Source organism: Fulmarus glacialis, unplaced genomic scaffold (genome assembly GCF_000690835.1).
Source record: "Fulmarus glacialis isolate BGI_N327 unplaced genomic scaffold, ASM69083v1 scaffold10369, whole genome shotgun sequence".
Classification (NCBI taxonomy): domain Eukaryota; kingdom Metazoa; phylum Chordata; class Aves; order Procellariiformes; family Procellariidae; genus Fulmarus; species Fulmarus glacialis.
The window spans coordinates 28,283-51,797 of record NW_009231533.1 but is presented as its reverse complement, the minus strand read 5'-3'; the positions used below and the strand labels follow the sequence as shown (position 1 = coordinate 51,797).

Genomic DNA, 23,515 nt, shown 5'->3' with positions numbered 1-23,515 from the left:
AGCACTCCTTAAGTTTGACAATTGTTATTGCCCCTATAGAGAACTGAGTGTTCTACAGATAATATCAGCAAATGTTAAATATCATGTGCTACCTCTATGCTATTTAAAGGACTTTTACGTTCCAGAGAACAATTCAGTTAAAATATTCAGCAATTCATAAAAACAAGCTACTGCTTTAGGGCTAACTCTCTCTGGACATTAGAGAAGACTCTTCACTTGAAGATCTATGCCTCATTTTCTGCCTCTATTTTATCATGCTGAAGGGTCATTAGCAATTCCAAAAGATGGTTTAAATGAAAAAAATGTAAGTAATGTAATCAGGAAAACAGGGCAGAGCAATTTATTCTAAGAAACAGACTTGAAGCAAGTTCAGTGTGAACTGGTGGTACCGGAGAAGGAGGTAGAGAGCATGGTTAAACACACATCAGTACTTTACTGCATTGCCTGCAACAGAACTAATGACAGACAGAATATTTGCTAAATATTCTATACTAGGGATAGGAAGTATTGTCGGGTTGCTTCCTTACCTTATCACTTTCTGCTTTGCTATCAGGAATGATTTCTGACTGTTGCAATAAAATAGGAAGATGTGCTCTCATTATTGGCTCGTGACTGACGCTGCTGACAGTAAAATGTTGCACAAACCTTTCAAAAACAAAAGTTTTATTTTCTTACAATCAAGACCAAAAGATTTCATTCATATAAATAGTTGGGAAATTACTAAAATAAGATTGTTAAAAGGTCAAACAGAGGCTTCCTAGAGAGGAAATAATTAATCTCAGAATAAAAATATCTAGTGTGAAGACAGAGTTACTAAATAAGCAATTTTTAGACAAGTATTACATACACCAAAATATTTGTGTATCATTTCTGACAAAACTGATCCCTTGAAAAGAAAAATAATTTCTCACCTCTCTAACTCTGGAAGGGCAGCAGATATTTTCAGCTCCCTGCATCTTTCCCCAGAAGGAAAAGACAAGGCATTAAATAGCTTCTGAACACTGGAATGCCTACAACAAGCAAATTAATTAATTGGTTAGTTAAAAAAGAAACCTAGAAATTTATCTTCTTTAAACCAGATGGCTACATATTAACTAGTATAAAAAAATAAAGCCAGTGTTGCACTAAGAATGCAACAATTCCTTTTTGAATCATTATCAAAATCTTCAACGAGTGACAGCATTTTTCTGATTGTAGCACACAGTTCATGTATAATTACACTGGAGTAAGTGGCATGAACTTACAGTCTCTTTTGTTCCACAGACAGGAATTCTTCCTGGACAACCCTTAAAGATAATCCTGAGTTTGTCTGGTTTTGCCACAAAGAGAAAACCTGGAACAAAGCAGACCTATGCATAAGCATCATTATTGTGCAAAATTTGTTTTGAATTTGTTTAGGAATTGTTTTTGTTCACCTAAAAAAATACATGCATTTTAATTAGCCCTTAAATATTTCACAATACTGGTTTTGCTGCAAGAATTCAAAATATGGAAAAAGTCTCCACAAATCAGATTTTGTAAGCTTCTCTTTGGCTAGACTGGAACTGCTTTAAGAAGCAACTTTACTGAAATGGTCTCGTTTTCCCCCCATCTTCATAGCTGGGGAAGAAATCCTGGGAAAAAAATTTACCCACCCAAGTAACAGTAACATTCACGTGTATCTTTTAGCTATAGCATATGCTAGGTATTTATAGTCCAAGTGCAGTACAGCAGGAACTGAATTAATGTAAGTCTCCTTTAAGTAGTATTGTAATTTTCCTGAGGTAAGATTGCAGCATTCGTTTCTAGAAATTTAAGAAAAACTGTTCCTTTGCAAAAGAAAAGAGCCCTTCGTTTCTCTAGGGAATAGTGTTTTGGCTCGTATCCTATTGCTCTAGCCAAGTCACATTAATATGAATGGCACTCTGAACCTAGAAATCGGATTCAGATGAATCACACAGTCATTTAAGTGTTCGGTATTTCCCTTCTTTTAATAAGTGAAGGCAACAGCCATTGTCATTTTTCACAATAATGTGCTGCAAGACAAAACAACCTGGGGGGGGAAAGACTGCTTTCGATTAACAAATCGGCATCCTAAACACAAGGGTACTGAGATAAAAAACATCAAAATAAAATAAACTTTTGATATTAACAAAGACAATATTGCTTATGTAGAAGGATCCATGCGACCAAACAAACAACCACTTCAAAACACGTACAAGAGACTAAGGAAAATGCCTACAAGGGATGGAAAGAAGGACTGGTCAACAGAAAATTATATTCTTTAGAAGGCAAAGAGCTAGGGATAAAGTCAAAATGCAGGTCAGACCGAGACAGAACTCAAAGGATATAAATTGGTCCTTTTTGTATAACTTAATGAATATTTAAAAAAAGGACTGCTATGGCACTAGAGAAGGTGAAGAAAACCAGAGAAATCAATACATCCCAAAGCCTAAGCAAATTTTCCTCTACTACCAATTAGAGTGAGGACATGAAAGGAACTGTCCTGTCTTTGCAGGATCTGCAAACCAGATTCCAGTTCTGTGTGCTCAAAATCTTGCAAACGTCTCAGTTACAAGGAATTTAATACACTCAGATCTGGAGGAATGGGTACTTGCCATTCCCTGTTTCAAGGAGGCTTGGAATAATTAAAGCATAGGTGCAGTAAGCGAGGTACCATGCCATATGATTGGAGAAGAGTAAAACTAGTACCTACATTTTAGTGAATCTTTGTAACTACAGGTCTGGAGAATGACTACTATGTCTGGGCTACTTCAATGCCATGCCCATGCAGACTTTTAGAAAAAATTTTGGAGGAAATCAAACACCTGAAGGTAAATACTAACAAAATACAACAACACGTTTCCACGGCTTACACAATCAGGTATGCTTGATCTTATGAATAGTTTTCGTTCATGAGATAACATCTTCAAGACAAACGACATGTTTCATCTGCTTGAACTTGAGAAAGTAACTGTTACGGTGCCAGATGAGAAACTGTTAAACTGCAGAAACTGAAACTCAGTACAGAACTGTTCGGCAAAAAGCTAACTCAAAGGAGGGCAGGTCTAAATAGCACCGAAGAAAGCAGCAGAAGGCTGGGGACACCAGCAGAGTTGCTCAGGGAATGCCCATGACACCCTTTGCAATGAATTTGGCATAGACTGAAGTGAATTGACAGCATTTCAGGGAACTAAGTTGGGAGACAGTCTACACAGCACTGAGATGCTTCATAGAAAAATAGATCCAACTGTAAGAATGGAAGAAACAGAAAGAAAAATAGGAGGAAGGGAAGTATGAAAGCAAGAATGACCACACAAACACTTCTAGAATCAGCTGGAGTATTAGTGGGTAGCAAAAGAGAAAGAACCTGCAGGAGTTTCTCAAAAAATGAGTACGATCTAGTAATTCAAGGCAGCAGTGAAAAGTAAAGGCAAACCAAGGGTACCTCTGAACATTTTCAGAAGAAAAAAACATTATTGCCTCTGTACAAGAAACAAATAGTCTCATCTCAGATACTACACAGAGTCTGGAAATCTACAGCAAAAAAACAGACCAAAAGAAAACTATTATAACAATCAGAGGAAAAGAGAACTTTTTATAACCATAGATTAAAAAGGATCTGGTTTTATTTTATCAGGCCAAATGAGCCAGAAAGAATAGGTCCGAAATTTCTGAATACCTCACGGATGTCCGCTGGTAGAGCAAAAGAAAAAGAACAGATATAAAAGCAGACCTAATAAAATAGGCTGAAAATTAAAAAACAAACAAATAAAGTATTCCCAACCACTCACATAGTGGAACAGTGGGAGGAATCTAAACACTTAAGATAAGAGGAGGAGAAATTTTATGGTAACATTAATACTACCAGTGGGGACTGTACTCACTGAGCTAGGTGGTCTTTTCCAATCCAGTGTTATGATCGCATACTAAAACCCTTGTGAAGTCCTAAAATCTCCAGGCTCATTTCCTCAAAAGTGCTATTGTTATAAAGTTTTGTTTATTAAAAGCCTCTGCATTACAATGCATGAAGCCAATCTACTTGGAGAATAATATGATGCCATATGGGATACTTAAAGACTTTAACAAAACTTCCCTAAGGATCACGATCCGAATGTGTCTAACCACAAAAAAACACAATAGAACCTCTGCCACTACATACAATTGCTGTAGCCAATTATATACAGTGCTACATTTAAAATGCAACTACTAGAAAACAAGCTTTTAGAGCACTCACTGGCTTCAGAAGACAAAATGAAAGCACATGGTGAGCACTAAACTTAACCAGCAACACAATCACTATAAATGCATACATAAGATAAAGTTTCTCACACATGCAAGGTCCTAAGATCAGGAGCAATCATGCTCCTGGGACAGACTAGGAAGGTCTACATGGCAGGGAATCTGCGACAATCTCGAGTCTGCAAGGCAGATGCCATAGGTCGCAGATACAATTAGAGTTTCTGGTTGGAAGAGAGCTTGTGGAGGTCTCCAGACCCACCTCCTGCTCAAAGCAGGACTGTTGCTGGCAGTACAGATCAGCTCAGCCATGACTTTGTCCCGCCAAGTTTTCAAAATCTTCAAAGGTGGAGATGCACTGTCTGGGTGACCTGTTCCAGTCACTGCACCAACCTCCTACTAACATTCAGTCTGAATCTTCAAAGCTGCAATCTATGGTTACTGCCCCTTGGTATGTTATCTGCCACTACTGAAAAAGTTATCTGTAACAGTCCTTCCTACTGCAACACCCTGATTTTATATAAAAGATAAGCAGCCTCAAAAATCACATCAGCCATCTCTCAATACCCTCCATGAATCCCATTCAGCTTCATAGAGTAGGTTTTCAATGTATTTCCTAACTTGTTGCTCCCTCAGTATTAACTGCCCCTTCCCTTTTCTAAACTGTGCTTGTTCACTGAGATATAGGAAAAGGTTTTGCTTGTGAAGACTGATGCAAGAAAGACCTTGAACTTTCATCTTTCCTATATTTACTTATCAGGTGACAAGCTTTAGTGGCTCAACTAACATGAGAAACAAACCCCTTCTTCTTCCCAAATTTAGTTAGTTAAGACAGACATCAACAAGTTCACCCTAGCCTCTCATCTGAAACACAAAGAATAATATTGGGGGTTTCCTCCCACCCAAACCAATCTTTTTTTACTTTACCTGTGAATAAAAAGCTTTATAAATCTTTGTTTTGGGGAAAAGTGCAATCATCAAAAAGTTGTCCCGGGTATGGAATTCAATTGGTAGATGAACAAGCAAGGAACTTTTGACATCTATAAAGAGAGCAGCAACAATACTAGTTGAATCCTAGAAAAGAAAGAAACAGGACAAATTACTATTAACAGTTATTGAAAGTGAAAAAAAGGCTTGATACATTAAATAGCAGAGGTCAGAAGAGAACTACTACAGTCATAGCTGGGCACACAAAGATCTGAACATTCATTAGCTTGCATAGCGCAGGTATGAAGGAGAAGGATCAACTGCAGCCACTTACAGTACTCCTCAGATTCTACTTTGCAGCCATTAGAGAGATCATAAGATCTGTAAAGAAAGCTTCTGAGATTGTTCTAAGCACCTAAACTTTGTCTTGTCTTGAAAAGAAAAGCTTGCATTTTAACATCTACTCTTTTCCCTTCACCAAAAACTAGACCTTTAGCCCTTTCCTCTGCTAACACTTCACAACAAAGCCACCTTCATCTATACCTACACATCTCCTCTGACACAGATACCCTGGAAGAATGAACTAAATGTCAGCTAAAGAGATTAAAAGGATGGCATGGTGCCATTGCGAACTTTTTTTTTTTATACCATGCTCTTGAGTTTTTGATCTGAAAGGAACCATGCTGCAATGAGATACAACCATCAGGCCTGCAATTTAAAGTGTAGGTCACTTTCATGTTGGAAGTGTCCTGTTTCTCTCGGATTCTTTAACGAGCACAAGTTCTATTAAGTCTATTGCTCTTTCACCTGAATTATGTCTTCACCAACAGGAAGCTGAAGCCCTCAAGATCAGTGTCTCTCAGAAGCACTGAACTCAGGTTGGCCAATTTTTTTTCCTAACAAAACAACACTGATCCCTGGTTTTCTGGATTTCAAGATAGGCATTTATGTACAACTTTGCAGGATGCTGAAGTGTTTTACGCTTAAGCTTTGACTTGTAACTCTTTTCACACTAAAGTATTAGAAATACAGTACCATCCAGCAGTGTGAAATATCCCTGGAGGATGGGGATTCCGTTATTTAGGGTTCACATCAGAAATCGAGTAACATCCATCCCCCTTTCAACAGACAAGGGCAAAGAACTCTACTTGCTAATTTTCAAGACGAAAAAGCTCAAGTTGGGGAATACTTATATAAGAATTGGTATCAACTCAGAGACATTTCCAAACAGAATCTCTACCCTTTGCTGACTGAGGGATTAATTATAAAAGTAATCCTCTCAAAGTCATTGAGGTTACTGAAGAACAAACAAAAATGCTCTCCTAAAAGAGACCGATTTCTCTTAAGAGAAAATGGCTTTTGGAATATGGTCCACAGGCCCCGGATTCTGCAGGATAGCTTGCAGATTCCATGAGGAGCGACTAAAAGGCCAACTCATACATGCTGCAATCTGCATGTGAAGTGCCCAACAGAATGTGCTCCTCCTCCTGGAAAATGTTTAGGGTTCCACAAATTGAAAAAAGCTGAAAAGAAGCAGCAATAATCCCCACGGACATAAGGTTAAAAGAATCCATTTCAAAGTTTTACAAGATGTTAATGTTGTTGTGAAATCTAAGTATTACTTAATAATATTTGTTCACTTGATTAATGGCCAAAATGAATGCTGAATTCAGGTATTTACAAGCTGAAATACTTGGTCTTAAATAAGACCTTAAAACCAAGCACATAGCACCTTAAGCTCTATACAGTAAAGATGCCTTGATACAGTTTACTGAGACACTGAACAGCTTCAGAAGAAAAAGAAATAAACCTGGGAGTTTGGAGACCGAGTGGCAGTGTAGCCTGTTGGGTTTTCTTTTACTCCCAGGGTGGCTGGTACTATGCCAGAATAGTGCTGCCTTACGAGATGGGAGATGTACGTTTGACGCTGCTAAGATTAGGATGGTTTCTGCTTCAGACCTTCATGGTACAGTTTTGTGAGGAATCTACCCTGTCCTCCATACACTCGATGTCTATGAGCCTCAAGGACTTCCAGAGTTTAGGTGACAGCTAGGTGCCCAGCTTCTCAGCATAGAGAAGCCTGCAGCACATGTTGGAGGCAGAAGTGCAGACATTTTCAAATTAAAAAGAGAAGTATCTAGCAGGCATGGTGATAGAGCTGCTAAGAAACTGTACTTTGCATCACTTAAAGTCTTCGTATCTTTTATTTTAATCCTAGCATTAAATTATGCTTTCTTTTCCATCAATATTGTTGCAATAGCTTTCGGAAAAAGCATACTAACAATTACCCTTCTTCTCCTGTCACTTCTTAACATTTTAAGCTCTCCACCCTTGTATTATGCCAAGTCAGTTGAACAATAAAATGCTCTCTGTCAAGGTTTAGCTTTACACAAAAATGTGGCATCAGTTCAAGAATGATAGCCAGGTCCCATAAATAGCTAGTTTTATGAAAGTGAGTGTCTTGAATCAAACAATGGAAGGAAGGTCAGTGTTAAAATAGCTTCTTAAACTACCAAGGGGCAATCAATATGACATCAAGAAAAGGCAGCTAAGGTAAGCTTCTCTTCACTGTTATGTTTTCATCTCAATTGAATCACACACTTTTATTGTATTTTGCTGGTTTCCTCCATCATATGGTGAAATCATAGCAACACAATGCCTTCTGGAGGTCACTAAACAAATGTGTAATACTGTACCTGAAGAAAATAGCAACTAAAGGAAACAGAGGGTTTTTTTTTTCCAGTGCTTAGGAAACAATAACCAACCAAAATAATCTCTTTTCATTCTGAAAAACTGATAGTTAACCCAGTGTGAGTGCCTTGAAGAGGAAGAAAAAAAAGCTGAGTTACCATCATTAACCTGCTTCTCAATTCCCACTAAGCCAGAAGACCAAACTATTAGCCTGGCAAGCTGGCCAAGTGAAGTGATACAAGTTGATCACAGGAATGGCAAAACTCCACGCCTAGCATTGTGTCTTTTACTGTAATTACTCAGAATATGTGTAATTACAGGCAACATGCCTTTCCTTCTCACTTCTCAGCTTGGAAATCATGAACCAGTCATTCCCTTCACCCTGTCAGTTACACAACGCTCTACGACAGTAGACAGACACTGCTCGTGACCTCTCCAGAGATAAGTAGTACACTGCCATGAACATTTGACTGAAGGTTAAATATAATTTTGAATAGAAGGCAGCATTTCACCCTCCAATGCGCCATATGACTTCACAATGCCTTGAACTTTTCTCTATCCATCACTTAAGACCGCTAGATGTTTTATGAATACTATGTTCTGCAATTTTTCTTTTAATAAAAAGCAATTTTCCACACTATTAAGACCACATTGATAACTCAGTCTAATACAAAATTCTCTCCTCCTTACAGTTTAGCTAATCAGCAACTGGTTAAGCTAACCAATACCAAAAGTGTAGAGATTTGCATCAGTTATTACAGTTTTACGTATACACTTGTAAAACTGCAACTGAAATCGAAACTTTGTACCAGTACCCTACAGAAGTATTGTTAAAAATTGGTAAAAAGTTTATGACAATGGGAACAAACAAAATACTCACCCCATCATAGAGAGAAATGGAACTCATATGGTTCTTTGAAATGGAAATGCTGCCATGGTGGGGATCAGAAAAGAGAATGCCATCTGAAAAGAAGTACAATTTGCCTAGAATTTGAAAGAAAAAAAAAATTGTATTAGGTATATATCAGTATTTCAGCATCATGCGATGAAAGACACTTCTTTGTGAGGAAGAAATCTATATTCTTGCAGAATTTTGTTATATTTAACATGCAGTACATTTGGGTAAAGATTTGGGATAGTATCTAGACAGCATTCAGAGCACAACCATTTGATCTTTACTGGATCTCACTACCAAGGGCAGGAATCATGACTATGATTGCATTTGACTTCATCTTATCCCCTGGAGCCCACTTATCGTATATATTCTGGGTGGGGGGGGGGTTAAGCCAAAAAAATTCCATCATGTTGAATTGCAAGCTTACAGAAATGCAAAACTGACAAAACAAGAACTTAAGAAGAACTTACATCCAAAACAACTGAAAATTTAAACACAGTAACAGTATTAAAGTCGGTCAGATTTTCAGTAAAATGTCAACATACTAACACATACCATGCAGACAGTAAAAAAAAAAATCTAAGATGACTGTTTTCCTTTCACTTCCTCACCAAGACAAAGTTTAAAACAGAAAAGCCCTTGACCTGCAGACTTGCATTTTCTTTTGCCTATAGAGACAACTGTTACTGGGCTAGCAATTTCCCTGGAAGCTAACAATCAGTGACAGCTGAGAGAAACATGGCATTCATTCTATCTCTGTTTTTCTTGTCATCTTAGACATTTTGGTTCTTAACAAACCTGCATGACGAGGGAAAGCAGCTGGAAAATGAGAAACAGCAAGGCTAGATAGTGTAACGGATAAAACCAAGATTCCACCAAAGTGCTAGAAACTGACATCAGCAAAAAGCTCGCTTCCGACAGTCGTAAGAAAGCCATGAACAAATGACTAAGCAAGGGGCTGCCAGCTGGACCTCTGCTACCAGTGCTGGGCGATGCATTAAAAGCAGGATCACATCCCATACAGGGAAGCATGTGAGTCAGCAAAAGGGAAAGGTTAAATATTTTCTTTAAAGGAAAAAAAAGGACAAAAAGAAAAAAAAAAAAGGCATTACTCAGAGTTACGCTTCAAGAAAAAGCAAAGCCAAGCAGCAAACTAACACATACAGGCTAAACATGACTACACATCTAGCTCAATCTATCCAACAATGCTCGGAAGAAAGAATAAAGAACTATGACATTTTCCTCTAGAAATGGCAACTTAGATTAAGATCTTCAAAACTGTTCAGTATTAAGGCTTTGTTTCATTAAAAAAGAGCTTGATATGAATCAAACCAAATCACCATACCTAGGTACGTGATTTCAACAGTTACCTAAAAAACATATAGGCTCTGCTAACTATGAACATAACTGTTCTAGACTGAAGCTTCTGGTTAACATAAAAATTGCGCTGGAGAGATGGCTACTATTAAATTAGGAAACACTACAATCACAAATTCAAGGTCCAAATTCAGAGCAAGTAGCATAGAGACAAAGCCATGCATAATTACACAGATGTGGAAGTTTAATAGTTTACATAGACAAGATGTTCATTGCTGATGCTTCCAGTGCTCACAAAATCCAAGCCACAGTGCAGGTATGTGCCTTCTACTGAGTGGTCAAGGAAGAAAAATGCAAAATACAACACTTGAAGTACATTTCTGTCAAATCTCACAGAATATAACACTTCACAGAGAATTGTCAACGGGGAAAGAAAGGAAATCAGAGATGTTAATTATTTTGTAACAGAAAAGCAAGCCAAAAATAGTATTAATTAATCCAAACTAAAACAGCTTCCTTTACCATGGAAGTCAGTGAATTATATCAAGAACAACTTGATATACTACTTGTATAACTTCCACAAGTGATTAATCGTAGAATCACAGAATGGTTTGGGTTGGAAGGGACCTTAAAGATCATCTAGTTCCAACCCCCCTTTCATGGGCAGGGACACCTTCCACTAGACCAGGTTCCTCAAAGCCCCGTCCAACCTGGCCTTGAAACAATCACAAAATAGTTCAATTGGCAAGACTGACTTACTCAGTTAAGTTCATCCTACAAAAATCCATAACACAGCAGCTGTATTAGCTTACTAAGGAAAAGCCTAAAATTTTTTGATGCATTTTAGTCACGAATATATACCTTATTACAGTAAGACACAAGCAACAGAGAGGGAAGATGAGCACCTGTGTGACAGCACCTTTTTTCACCTAATCTTGCCAGACTACATAGCTGCAACCTCAGTAGAGCCCAAATTAGAGCACAGCAAACTGCCTTGCAGCGTACGTGAACGGGAACGAGATCAAATTTTCACTTGACACCTAAGAAGATATCTCGCTCGTTGAAGTGTTACATAATAGTCCTTATACCACCTACTTAAAACTCTCCATCCCAAGAGTTATCAAAATATTTAACTTCACAAATCTCCCCAAAAAAGGGAAAAAGTAAATTGCTCCATTGGGGCATACACAGCCAGTTTTCACAAAGCCAAAAAAAACCAACCAATCACCGTTCTTTTCCTCAGTTATTTACTGAGTGAATCTGTGCCCATAGCACTATATTGCAAAATAGCTAAATTCGTTATTCTGCATTAACCTTCTTTAAAATCTGTTCAGTTAGAGCAAAAGCAAATTCCGCTATGTGAAAGTCACTATTTATTTGTCTTGTACATCATTATTTATCCTCAATACACTCTTCACATAACTACAAAAACGATAAAGCTAAAGATTTCCCCTAAAGATCATCAGCTTATACTAAGTACTTAGCTGTTAGATATTAGTTATCTTCTGTTGTACAGCAATACTGTGACAACAATACCTTCTCTGGACAGTGGAACATAAAAATATTGTGCCTTAAGAATATGTTTTGATTCAACAACTTCTATTTATTCTTCTGTGAGTTTTCTCAAGGCAAAGCAAGGCACATTAATGCAAGACTAGGGAGTGAGGGAAACCCCTCCCAACAGTCCTCCCAAATTGTCTTTAGTCATATTATTAGGATATTCATATTACTTAAGTTCTTGAAGGAAAATGCACCAAAAGAAGAGGAATGATCCAAGACTGTGGCTAGTAATCTCATGTCAGAAATCAGTAACTTGACTGAATCTGAAAAGGACCAAGATCGAGCATCTTTCTGTAATACAGTGAGCATCTGTGCTAATAAACACTGAAGTTCCTGAGTGAAAATGACAACGGAAAAAAACTGGAACAGCATGTCAGCTCCAGGAGGCGGCTTCGGTAGGAGCAAAGAACACAAGGCTGTAAATAAATTTAGAAGCAAATCATTCCACAGACAGCGTATCACGTTGCCCAAAAGGTATGTATTTGCCTTCACTTCTTGAGCTGAGAGCCCATCGCATGCTGTCACTACTGTAATGGCCAATCTTTCCAACCTAATGTTCATATAGGTACAGAAAAAGCAGAAAACATGGCACACCATCCATTAAGGATAGAAGAAACCAATTTGTGCGTGCTTTCGAACTTTAACTATGGGAGAAAGCCATCTCCCAGGTCTGCAAAGACTCATTCTCAATCATGTGAGACGAGTCCTGTGTGCCTCAAAAGCAAGCCTATGGCTCTGACAGGAATCCCTCTTTAGGACTAGAAGTTTCAAGCAGAGGTTGGGGACAAAAAAGTAAAACATGAAGTTTAACAAGAGAAAGTTGCAAAGGAAAATGGAAAGAAAGTTTAAGACGACGGCATAGGTATGCTCACCAGATGTGTAGATCCCAGAAACTGGGCATCTCTCTCATGTTTTAAAAAAAAAAAAAAAAAGTGGATCAACTCTATAAGTAATTGAAAAAACACATCTCACCTTCTGCAGGCATGGCCTGCGGATTGCTAGAATAAATATACGCTCCATCACCTCCGGTGAGTAAAGTGCCCAGAAAAGATTTGTCTTCCTAAACAGGAAAAACAAACAGTAATATCACAGACTGCATCAAGGACTGTGATCCAGGCAAGAATATTTTTTCATGCTTTTGCTTGAGGAAAAAAAAGATTTTTTTTTTTTTTAAACAGCATCTGTCAGAACTTTTAAAAGAGTTTTAAACTGCATTGATACAGAAGAACTAGTGAAAGACAGCATGTCAAGAGTATAATTTTTAAAAGCACTTCCCCCCCGCTTTTGGTTTTGCCAGCAGCTATTAAGTTACAAGTTATTGTCACAACCACAAGGCATAGCTTTTTGTTTTTAGATTGTCAATCTACTGAACTAAAAGTATATTACAGGAAAATAAATCTATTTGTAATGAAGATTTCTGGTAACCACAAATTAAACCACAAATGTGAAACTCATGTGGTTTAAGATGTTCCCAGATCCCAAATTCTTTTCTTTTTCATAGTGCTTAAAGTGTTTTCTTTTAGACATTTAGCATGCTAATTAAGTTAAAAGAAAGTTGCATGTAGAGTGGCATTGAGTTTTGGGGGTTTTTTGAAACACATGAGCTCCCTGGGTAATACTTAGTGAGACTTCCATGAAATCGTAGCTTTATTAGAACTCTTTTTGCTCTTGGGTTTTGTCGTTCTTTAAAATAAAGAAAACCTCAAACTTTTACACAAAATGTATTTTTTTTGTAGGTCAAAGTTTGAAAGAGACAGGGTAGAACAGGCAAGTCTTTCGTAGAAGAGGACTAACAAACACAATAAAAGCCAGTTTTGCTAGCAGCTGAGATTTTTTGAATACTGGTTCTTGAAAGTGTAACTCCTATAGTTTAACAAAAATGTCTAATTTTACCTTCAAGGTATGCTGTGCCTTTTCAGACAGTTTCACATCACTATCTTCAACCTGTAGCCAGAAACAGTTTCCATTTGTATTGTTAATAGATAAAGCAAGTCTAACATTAAATAAAAACCATTAAAGAAGATTCAAGGCAAACAAGAACCTTAGCCACCATAGATATAGTCCAGAGACCAGAGCGCTTCAAAGACAGCTGTGTGCTCTTCAACACTGTGTTACCATGGGACTGAAATAGTCTCTTGAAACACATTCAAGGGGATACTCCCCATTAAATTGTTTTATAGACTAAAATAGTATTGTATAGACACAAAGTAGTGTATCCCATTCAGTCTTATTTTTTATTACTGTTAAAGTGTTTAAGAAGTATGGATTGCCAAAGGGCATAATGTTGCCCAACTTCATAACATTAAAGAAAGGTCTGCTTCCAGACCTCTCTGTTGGGGCAGGCATTTAAGTGATCTAAAGTGCCCCACAATAAACAGAATTTTTAAAAGTCACACTGTGTACTTGAAAAACACCCAGGCCTTTACACAGCTAAAAAACTGAAGTGGTGAAAATGAAATAATTTAAAACTTGTGTTATGAATGGAACCATCAGCCTGTTTCCACTTACTAGTTTTTCACTTCATGACCAAATTAAAAAAATCAGAATAGTATTCTTATATTAATATTCTGTTTCAATGCCCAAGTTCCATACTCTTTCCTCACACATCCATACTTATATAACAAGTTTTCATTTGTGAATCTGTATGTATAGAAAAAACTCAAATAAGTTTTTGTGTACTAACCAGCCAAGAAGCGTATCTTGGGATAGCTGCAGTCAGTATTATGTGGCTGGTTTCTGAATTAATGCTGCCATCTGCAGGGAAGTAAATGGAAAGCAAAGTAGTATAATACCATCCATATACTTCAGACTGTTCAATAAGTTACTTTTACAACTTGAAATTTCTTTAGGAAATATGAAAATTTCCCCATTATTTTAAGGGTTTATTAGTGTTTAAGCAAAGTTTTCACGGCAGACTAGCTCCCAGTCTTCTTGTGCTGTAATATACACAGAGCTGCTGTACAATACCAAAGAAATCCTGCTTTTATTCTTGTCTTAGTATATAGCTTCTTCCTTCGCTCTCGTCCCCACCAAAAGTGTTCCAACTCCCATGGTTAAAAACCCACAGCCTGTCTGTATACAAGAGTTCATAAATATTGTTCAGACAACCTCAGTAACTACCTACCTTTGTCACATGTAAACAATCTGGAAAATATGCACTTGTCTAAAGTTATGGAAGTTACTCAGTATCCTGTATTTTAAATGCAAGACTGTTCCAAAAACAAGCTTTCTAAAAATCATATCCTTTTTTATCTTTGTTTCATCTCTTCCAAACAACGAGCAACTGAAATTAAAACTTATCATACAAAATGAGTGTTACAAAACTGATGGAAGAGAGCTGTTCGAATTTCCTCATACGACAGAAAGAAAGACTGAAGAAAATTTAGGAAGGGTACTATTACACTTGAATTTTTTACACCTCAGCCCTGCTGTATCACAAGGCAGCCATAAACCCCAAAGTCCTTTCAGTGATACTAGAGAAACTTGACACTTAAGATATTCATTACTAGCAAGCTAAAACATTTAGGACTTTTAATTAACGCAAAGGCTTAAAACCATAATGGTAATAGTAATAACATCCATCGGAAGCCCTTTTGCTCTTCCATCACACCAAAGCTAACAGAATGACAACACTGGTGTTAGAATTTAAAATAGTTACCTTTTTCTTTTACTTGTATCTGTGATGTTAGAAAGGACTCTGAAAAGACAACAGATCCCAAGCATCCTCTTCCTGTGAGCAAGTCTGGAATGTCAAATACCATCATGGACGCCTACAGCAATAAAACAGTTGGACAGAAAGGAAGGGAAAGCAGAACTTGAAACATTTCAATTGAAGCAGCAAAATCTGTATCTTTTAAACCTCCTAAAACATCGCTTGTATACTGTGGTGGAAAGTCTGAGATCATAACTCTATGTTAATGTTTTATTCCAAATTCCACTGTCTGGCTTCATGTTAAAACTCAATCATACCTCGGTTTCAGCATCTGAAATCTATCTCATCTCTCCCCTTACATTTGTATTCACATAGATAAAAATCTCAGCATGCCCCATTAAAAAAAAAGCCACTCAAGCTCTATTTTCTAATAAAATGTATAATCAGAATACTGAACAGCTTACTTACCGTTTTAATCAAACTCAGGCTATCCTCATTATCTAATGGAGTAATTCTGGAACAATAATGATAATTAAATATTTAAAGCTTAGATCATTTTAAGTGACTTCATAGCAGCCAAAAAAGCTATTTAATTTTAAAATAAACTCTTATTTGTGTAGGCCATTTCAGTCAATTAGACAGCGTGGGGATTAAAAAAGCACAAGCTTATGATATCAACCAAGTTAAAAGCACGGTTTTAAACGGAAACTCTTAATGGGCTCATGCTGCTTCTATTCATTAACAGTTAATAAAATTGGTCTGCCCAGTTGTTTTAGATTTTTTTTTTTAATGTTTTTAAGATTCCACAGAATTACAGATATAAAATCATTAAACTGTCTCATACACAAAAGCATTCAGTACATTTTGTATGAAATAATCAAACGCAATGTTTCCTCAAAAGTTCCAAGAAAAATAGATGTATTACTGTATTGAAAACACTAATTAATAACATGAAGAGTAAGACAGTGATACAAACCTTCCATGATTATTCACAGCCTGAATTTGAAAAGCGATTTTGGAGCTGTAGAACAGAAATTGTACCGGTGAAAAATGTGTTTTATACTTCTTCTACATGTGAAAAATAAGCAATAATAGATTTAAAGCAAAATAACTGCTGAAGTGACTAAAAAAGCGGGAAAACAAAAATGGAATAATTATAATGATTTTAAAAGTCTGAATGCACCATGAAGTCTTGGAATTTGGCAGTCATGCAAGTTCAGTTTAAAATTAACATTTGACATATTTTTTCCCCAAAAGAAGCTAATACATTGACACAATACATCAATCAATAAGATTTGAAAATACATACCGTAATGCCGTTTTAAGTTGTGTTAAATGAAGGGTCTCTAACACAGACACGAGCATCTGCTCTGCTACCTCCTTTGCCTGAAAAAAGGAAATTGAGAATAAAATATCTTTTCCCATACTTCCAAATCCCAACAACTACAGGAGCACCCGTAAGATAAACAAGAGACTATACACTAAACAATAACACACTGATGCACCAGGCTAAAATTTGTTCTTTCACATATCTGATTTTCCTTACTATAAGGTTAGGAAAATTCATGAAAGATGGAAAAACAATTGCAGATGGATAAGAATAGATGTACTCTGAAATTTCTCTTTTTTAAACAGAATTCAGAGAGACTGGTTGGAGGCCACGGTATTAACTTCATTAATGTTATGCAGTTGACTGAAACATTTATTTATTTTTTTTAATTTTGGTTTGCATGTAATCTTATATTGCAAGCAATCCAAATCAACAATTACAGTGTACAGAATCAGTGCTTCATTTACCTTGGATTCAGTGGAAGTTTTAGCATAGCACTCAATGCCAGCAAGCACAGCCTCTACAACAGCAGTATATATTTGCGACAACAGCGTACTGAAGAGAAATACAAACACAACATTTACTAGACAGATAGAGTTTTCTTCCTCCTCTGTTTAAAGGAGCAGTTTCTCCTCTCATAACACAACTCCCTTATATGGAAGGGGTCTGTGTTCAAATAAGCACAGAAATAGCTTTATACTTAACCTTTCAGTTTAAAAAAATAAATTAGAGCAAGTAAATTGCTCAAATTACAGAATGTCTTGGGAAAAAACCTCTTGGCACAAATGTATCCCTGCTCTTATCAGTCAAGAAAAAAAAAGTTTTATTGTTGACTTTTGCTGCAATTGTGTTGAGGATCACATCCTAAATATTCCAACAAGAATAGAATGGTAGCCTCATGTTCTGCAAAAGCAAAACTGGAAAACAGAGTGAACTGACTTCAGAGACTGACTTGTTCTGGAGCATGTCAAGCAAAAAAGATACCAAAACAAACCAGCCACCGCAACCTTTTTTGAGCACATCTACATCACGGCTTAGTTTGATTCCCTTCTTAAAAGGGAATTGAAAATGTTGTACAGAAATAAACAAAGGTTTATTAAAGCCAGAAGCAACTTACAGCTACTGACATATTTATAGCTCCAGAACTACTGAAAAAACCCACCTGTGCCCAACTAAGAAACATCAGCCTCTGTCTTCCAGCTAAATTGGAACAAAAAGATAAGTAGATCAACAAAACACTCCTACTTCCCCAAACTTTAACTCCTCTCATTACTCCTCTGCAACTGCTAGATGTTGAGGGAGGGAAGAGGGGGGAGGAAAGAGAAGGATACAGCATTTAAGCCATGTGCAAAGCGTTCCTGAAGGATGGAAAAAAGCATCTGAAGCTACCAAACATGGAGGAACTCAAAATGCACCAATGCTCGTCTTTGAACTTCATCCCCAATAGCAGTAAGAGATTTTAAAAATCAAACCTTCTTACTTCTTGAGGTTTCTTCTATGTAATTTCATGTACTAACACATGCATTTAACTTGTGTTTTCAGTGCACACTCATTACAGGAAATGCGTAATTTCTTCCTAACTCTGTAAGCATTCCTATTTTCACTCAAATTCACATATATATTTGCAAGAAAACACCTCACAGTGGGCTGTGCTTTACATTAATTACCCTACTCTTCTTCGCATTTTAAAATTTCAACACTAACAATGTAAAGCAGAAAATGGTATTTTCTTAAAAAAAAAAAAAATTACAACGTTTACCCCAGGGATACTTAAAGTTACACAGTCAGTTTATGCACTCCAGTCAATCTCCACTCTAGGTTGCAGTTCCGCTTCCTAAATAGAGCCAAATTTGGATTGAATAGTGCTTATGAAATATTTTTCCACTTTTTATCTCACTGAAAAACATTGACAAATATAAGAACCAGTTACAAGATTCAACTGCAAACTAATTCCAAAATCATGAGGTCAGGTTTGCCAGAAAAGCGAATTTTGCTGCTGTTGTTGAAACTAGATTATTTGATCCAATACAGGGACACTTCCAAAAAAAAAGATATTCTCATAAAAAATACTGCCTCTATCAACTGACCCCTGCTTTGCTTAGCACTTCTCTAGCCATCTCGGTTAGAACTGTATTTAATACAAAGTCCTTTAGAAGTAGGACAAGAAATATTCTGTATGTTTGAGCAGAACATATATGCAAGCAAAATTACTTGTTGAAGTTAACTTTACCATAAAAAATGAAAAATCTGCTGCTCAGTCTAGTAACTTCACTTTTACGTCTTTGAGAACCATATCACAATTACCAAAAGTCAACAGTACTTAGCATGAAAGGTCACCACTACCGGCTCCCTCTGACACACCTTTAATATCTTGCTAACATGTCAGGCAGGCAGGCTTGCAAACTGCTCTGCTGCAGAAGCAAGAAAGGCTCCTAAAATTATCCTAACTAGCAAGGAGGACAAAATCTCTGAGAAAAGGTTTAGTTTATCAAGGTTGAAAGCAGTACCAAAGCAGATTATCTATCATGTTCTTAAAGCTTGACAGGTATCTACAACATGCAGAGAAGTGGACATCAACATGGATAAACAAAGTCTTATTTTGTGAAGGTCAAAATGTGCGGAAGCTTTGTAGCTTACTAACAAAAAAATTCAGAAGTTAACTTTTATCTATCCTTTAACATCGTGAAATCTCCTTGCAAGTTTGAGTGTTCCCTGTTGGCATTTTCACTAACCATTATAAATCTTACACATTGTTTAGTTTAATGAAACTAGTCTAAAAAATACTTTTACTTCTATCTGTGGAACATGCTCCCATTCAGTTATAGATACTTCCCCCCTCAGTGTACATGAATTACATTTTAAAGTGATTCAAATACGTGTTAAGATTAAAAAAATTAAAATTTAAGCAAAATATACTAATATTTCCTTTCATACTTTGCTGTACAGCAGAAAGGATGTTCACACTAACAATTCCTAGTTTGCTCATTGAAACCCTCAATGAGCAATTTGCCTTTGAAACCCTCTCACGTTGACGTTATTCTAAATAAAAATGTAGCTCTGCAAATGCCAACAGCCACTGCTGACTAAAAGCGGTTTTGACCTACTGCCACAAGGTAGAAAGAGTGAAGAGCTAAGGAATAATAAGAAGTTGGCAGCTTACACTTGTTCAGCTTGCTTGTGCATCTCATTGTCATTTCCTGTATTAAAACCAAAAATGTTTGTTTTAAGCACCTTCAGAAGCATTTACACAGAACTTCTTGGGCATACATTTCTGCTGCATATCTTACATGACATTTTTCCAGTATTTCATATAACTGCAGTTTGTTTGCATATTTAAAAAAAAGCAAAGCACAGGTTAACCTGTATCAGTACAGCCAGTACATACTATGGCCAAGACTAAGACCTGCATCCCCTAAAAACATTGGGTCAGAACAAAGATCCCTCTCACACTGTATCCTATCTCCCAAAGTGGCCATTCCTGGATGCCCAGGAAAAAGCACAACTAGACCAAACATATGCTATAATTCCTTCCATTTTGCAAGCCTCCAAGCATCTTCTCTTCAGATACTTTCTGAGCTAGATATGGTTTCAAGATATATAGCAACCCTAAGGAGACTGACTTTACCCATAGACTCATGCAGCCATTTAAAATGGGTAAGAAAATTGTTTTTAAAAATTTCACTTGGCTTGTTTTTATTAGGGAAGACAGCTATTATAACACACTATATTGGACCCAAACCAGAGGATAAAGGATAAAAGTCAAATAATTTTCTCTATCCTTTTAAAAATCTTGAATTATTTTGTAAACAAACAAACAAAAAACCAAATTCCCCCAAAAACAAACAAACAAAAAAACCCACACACAAAAAAAACAAAACAAAAAAACCCAGGCTTATTTGACAACTACCACTTTGAATTGCTGTATTTTTTTTCTACCAACTTGTATGGAACATGGACTTAAATGTTTACCTAGTACCTGCAAAAGGCCTGCACACTCAGGTGCTCTCTACCTTCACACTGCATTCTGATGCAAACACAAATACACTGCTCAACCTTTGAGCCATTCTTTGCAAATGTCCGACAGATTTTCACATATGAAGGCAGGATGTGCAACGGAAGAACGTTCTGTTATGATTTCATGCACTGGCTACAGAACTACACGGTATCTACCACTCCATGGCCTAATGCTTATAAAGGAATCAAAGCCATCTTTTCATCGCTAGAAATTGTTTATTATTATTTATTCAAAGAGAATAACTGCCTTAAATTACAGCTTGGTATTTTTAATATACTTACCCAGGAAAGGAATGTGAGTGGTTCCAAAAAAATAGGTCCTTGAACAAGCCAGAGGTCCCTTTGGAGATACACACTGCACTACCTAGTTGTCAGTATTAACGAGATACAGAAAGACCTTAGTAAAAAAAATTGGTGCAATAATGAACAATAAGCTAAGTTCCCCTTTAGTCTTCTAATGACTGACATACTACAGGAAGTGTACAACACAGACTTAACTGGATTTTAAAAAAGCAACTTACGTTTTCAAAGGTATATTTCACTTTTGACTTGACCTGAATGGTTGAAAGACTTTGGAAAGGAGAGGAGCTCTGACTTCCGTAAGCGTTACACATGTGTTTCCTATGTCAACTGCTCTTTTCATGAAGAGGAAAGTGTGTCAGGTTCCCATAACTATGCTTGCACTTGGTCTTATTTACTATTTTCATGACAACCTATTAAAACAGTATCACCTGTACCTGTAAATAAATCACCTTTTTAAGAACAATGTCAGAATCTGAGGACAACAGATGGAGCAAGTACATCAGAATAAAATTGTACTTGCATTTTGAAAGATATCAGATGGTCTTAACGGGAATGTTAACAAGGGGAAAAAAAACAAAACTGGAAGTGTTTTTACAGAAATAGGGTTAGACAGAGCAGCAAAGGGAGGATGAGATTTCACCGGGATGCTAAAACAATCCTTTCTCAGGCTTTTGACACATACGATGCGTCCAGAATACCCACGTCCATCCATCCCTAACTATGCATGAAATGTTCTCATGACAAGATCATAAACTCATTCCCTCAATCATACGTTCACTCCACGATGACCTGTACTCAACCACATCCATCTCCTCAGCAGCACAGACTTTGGACTCGCACAACTGACGGACACTCCCAGAGCCCATGGAAATCGGCTAGCAGGGAGAACTACACAACGCAATCTGCACGCTACCTCTCCTCCTTCGCTGCGAGTTACCTTCTGGATGCACCCAGCCCAGCCAGCCAGAGGATCTGAATTCCCTGGGGTCGCTTCCCCAGTTACGTCCCCTGCGCGGCAGTGCAACAAGCCATCGACCTCATCATATGTTTTAAAACTAAGCTTTTACTTGAAAACGGAAACAAGTTAATCTTACAACTTCATCTTAACATTCTTTGAACACCAGAAAGATTTTCAGAGTTTCATGAACTGTTCAGTTGCTGAAGCATACACTGAAATTTGGATACACGTAAGTATCCTGCGTCTACTCACAAAGTCATTATCAAAAAAAGTGTCTTTCCGTTTCTTTTTAAGAAATGTATAAACAATTCTGATAAAAATAAAATCTGTGTGTCAGAGTTAAGTACATCATATGCTACCATCAGGAATCTTTTCACTTTATGGCTAAGACAAACGTCCTCACAAACAGCATTTCCCTCTCCCCCACCCCACACAGCACCGCAAGTGTTTTAAAAGTTGTCTTTTTACAGGGGAAAAAAATATTTTAACTCATTCAGCAGTCCCTGATTAAACATCCAGTGTAGTTTGACTTGGAAAGAGAAAGAAAAAGGAAATATGTTCCTTAAAGTGACTGATTGCTAAGGTAACATGTTTCAGCAGTCCCTGATTAAACATCCAGTGTAGTTTGACTTGGAAAGAGAAAGAAAAAGGAAATTTGTTCCTTAAAGTGACTGCTAAGATAACATGTTTTATACATTAAGAAGAATTGGGTACTTAACTCGTGGAAGGTAAGCATTTTAAGGGCACAAAAAAATACATGAAGAAAGAGACAATATTCACTGCTTCAAAATATCAGATAACTACTTAAAAGCCTTACCATATGCTTAGCAGTGCTTCCACCAACACCAGTGTTTCGAACAAGATGTCCTTCTGATGGAAAATTAAAGTTACCAGAGTTCAAATTTTCCTTAGTTGAGTGGCTACCAAACAGAACAAAGGGCTGCCGGCTAGGGCTAAGGAGAAAAGAGGGTATCACCACCCAAATACTTGAAGAAAACTTACAAACAACAAATGAAATCAAAGCTTTCAAGTCTGATGGACCAACTACTGAATTTCGCACTAAAAGAGTAGGACAAAAAAAAATTTACTACAGCTGCAGAAAGCTTCCCACTGAAAAGACGAAGTTCCAAAGAAAAAAACCTACTTGAATTAACAAGACTATAGTTTCTTTCATATACAAGAACGTATCTCAAGGCCGTTCTCCAAATGCTATTAGAAGGGTTTTTTCCCTCTTTTTTTAAAGTTAATTGCCTTGAAAAGCTGACTAGTTTAAAATTTACTTTCTTGAAAAACACTGAAATGACTATATTGGAATTAAACAAAACTATTTTGGATTTAGTTCTGGCTTTGCGCCCAAGACTCAACTGGAGAGGTCAAGGTTTTTCTTTTCATTATTTAAATGCAAACAACATAGGATGCTGAAAACAATAAAGGACATTGAACTCCACTGTTTAACCCCAAATAAAGAAGAATCTCCAGAGACATTCAAGTAGCTAAGCAACCTTTATTTAGCTCAAAACAGCAGGCGGCTTGGTTTTGCAACATATGACAAACAACCTTCCTCTCTCAGTTAAAATTCTATGCTGAAATAAAATAAAGCTGACCTGTATTGTCCAGTTTATATTGGCTAAGATTTTGGTTTTTAACTGC

At 36.9% G+C, this 23,515-nt stretch overlaps 1 protein-coding gene across 1 annotated transcript in view; it reads right to left on the bottom strand.

The window, feature by feature from the left end:
- LOC104081759 (chromosome unknown open reading frame, human C20orf194) overlaps nt 1-23,515 on the bottom strand; it is a gene marked incomplete at its 5' end in the record, with an annotated part of 62,643 nt that overhangs the window by 20,596 nt on the left and 18,532 nt on the right. Inside the window, 16 exons of the mRNA XM_009584616.1 lie at nt 528-645; nt 912-1,010; nt 1,245-1,333; nt 5,146-5,292; nt 8,717-8,820; nt 12,581-12,668; nt 13,502-13,552; nt 14,292-14,362; nt 15,267-15,378; nt 15,729-15,774; nt 16,237-16,281; nt 16,570-16,646; nt 17,058-17,145; nt 19,751-19,787; nt 20,887-20,968; nt 22,683-22,818. Of these exons, the coding sequence (XP_009582911.1) occupies nt 528-645; nt 912-1,010; nt 1,245-1,333; nt 5,146-5,292; nt 8,717-8,820; nt 12,581-12,668; nt 13,502-13,552; nt 14,292-14,362; nt 15,267-15,378; nt 15,729-15,774; nt 16,237-16,281; nt 16,570-16,646; nt 17,058-17,145; nt 19,751-19,787; nt 20,887-20,968; nt 22,683-22,818 (1,390 nt within the window). The remainder of the gene's footprint in view (nt 1-527; nt 646-911; nt 1,011-1,244; nt 1,334-5,145; nt 5,293-8,716; nt 8,821-12,580; nt 12,669-13,501; nt 13,553-14,291; nt 14,363-15,266; nt 15,379-15,728; nt 15,775-16,236; nt 16,282-16,569; nt 16,647-17,057; nt 17,146-19,750; nt 19,788-20,886; nt 20,969-22,682; nt 22,819-23,515) is intronic.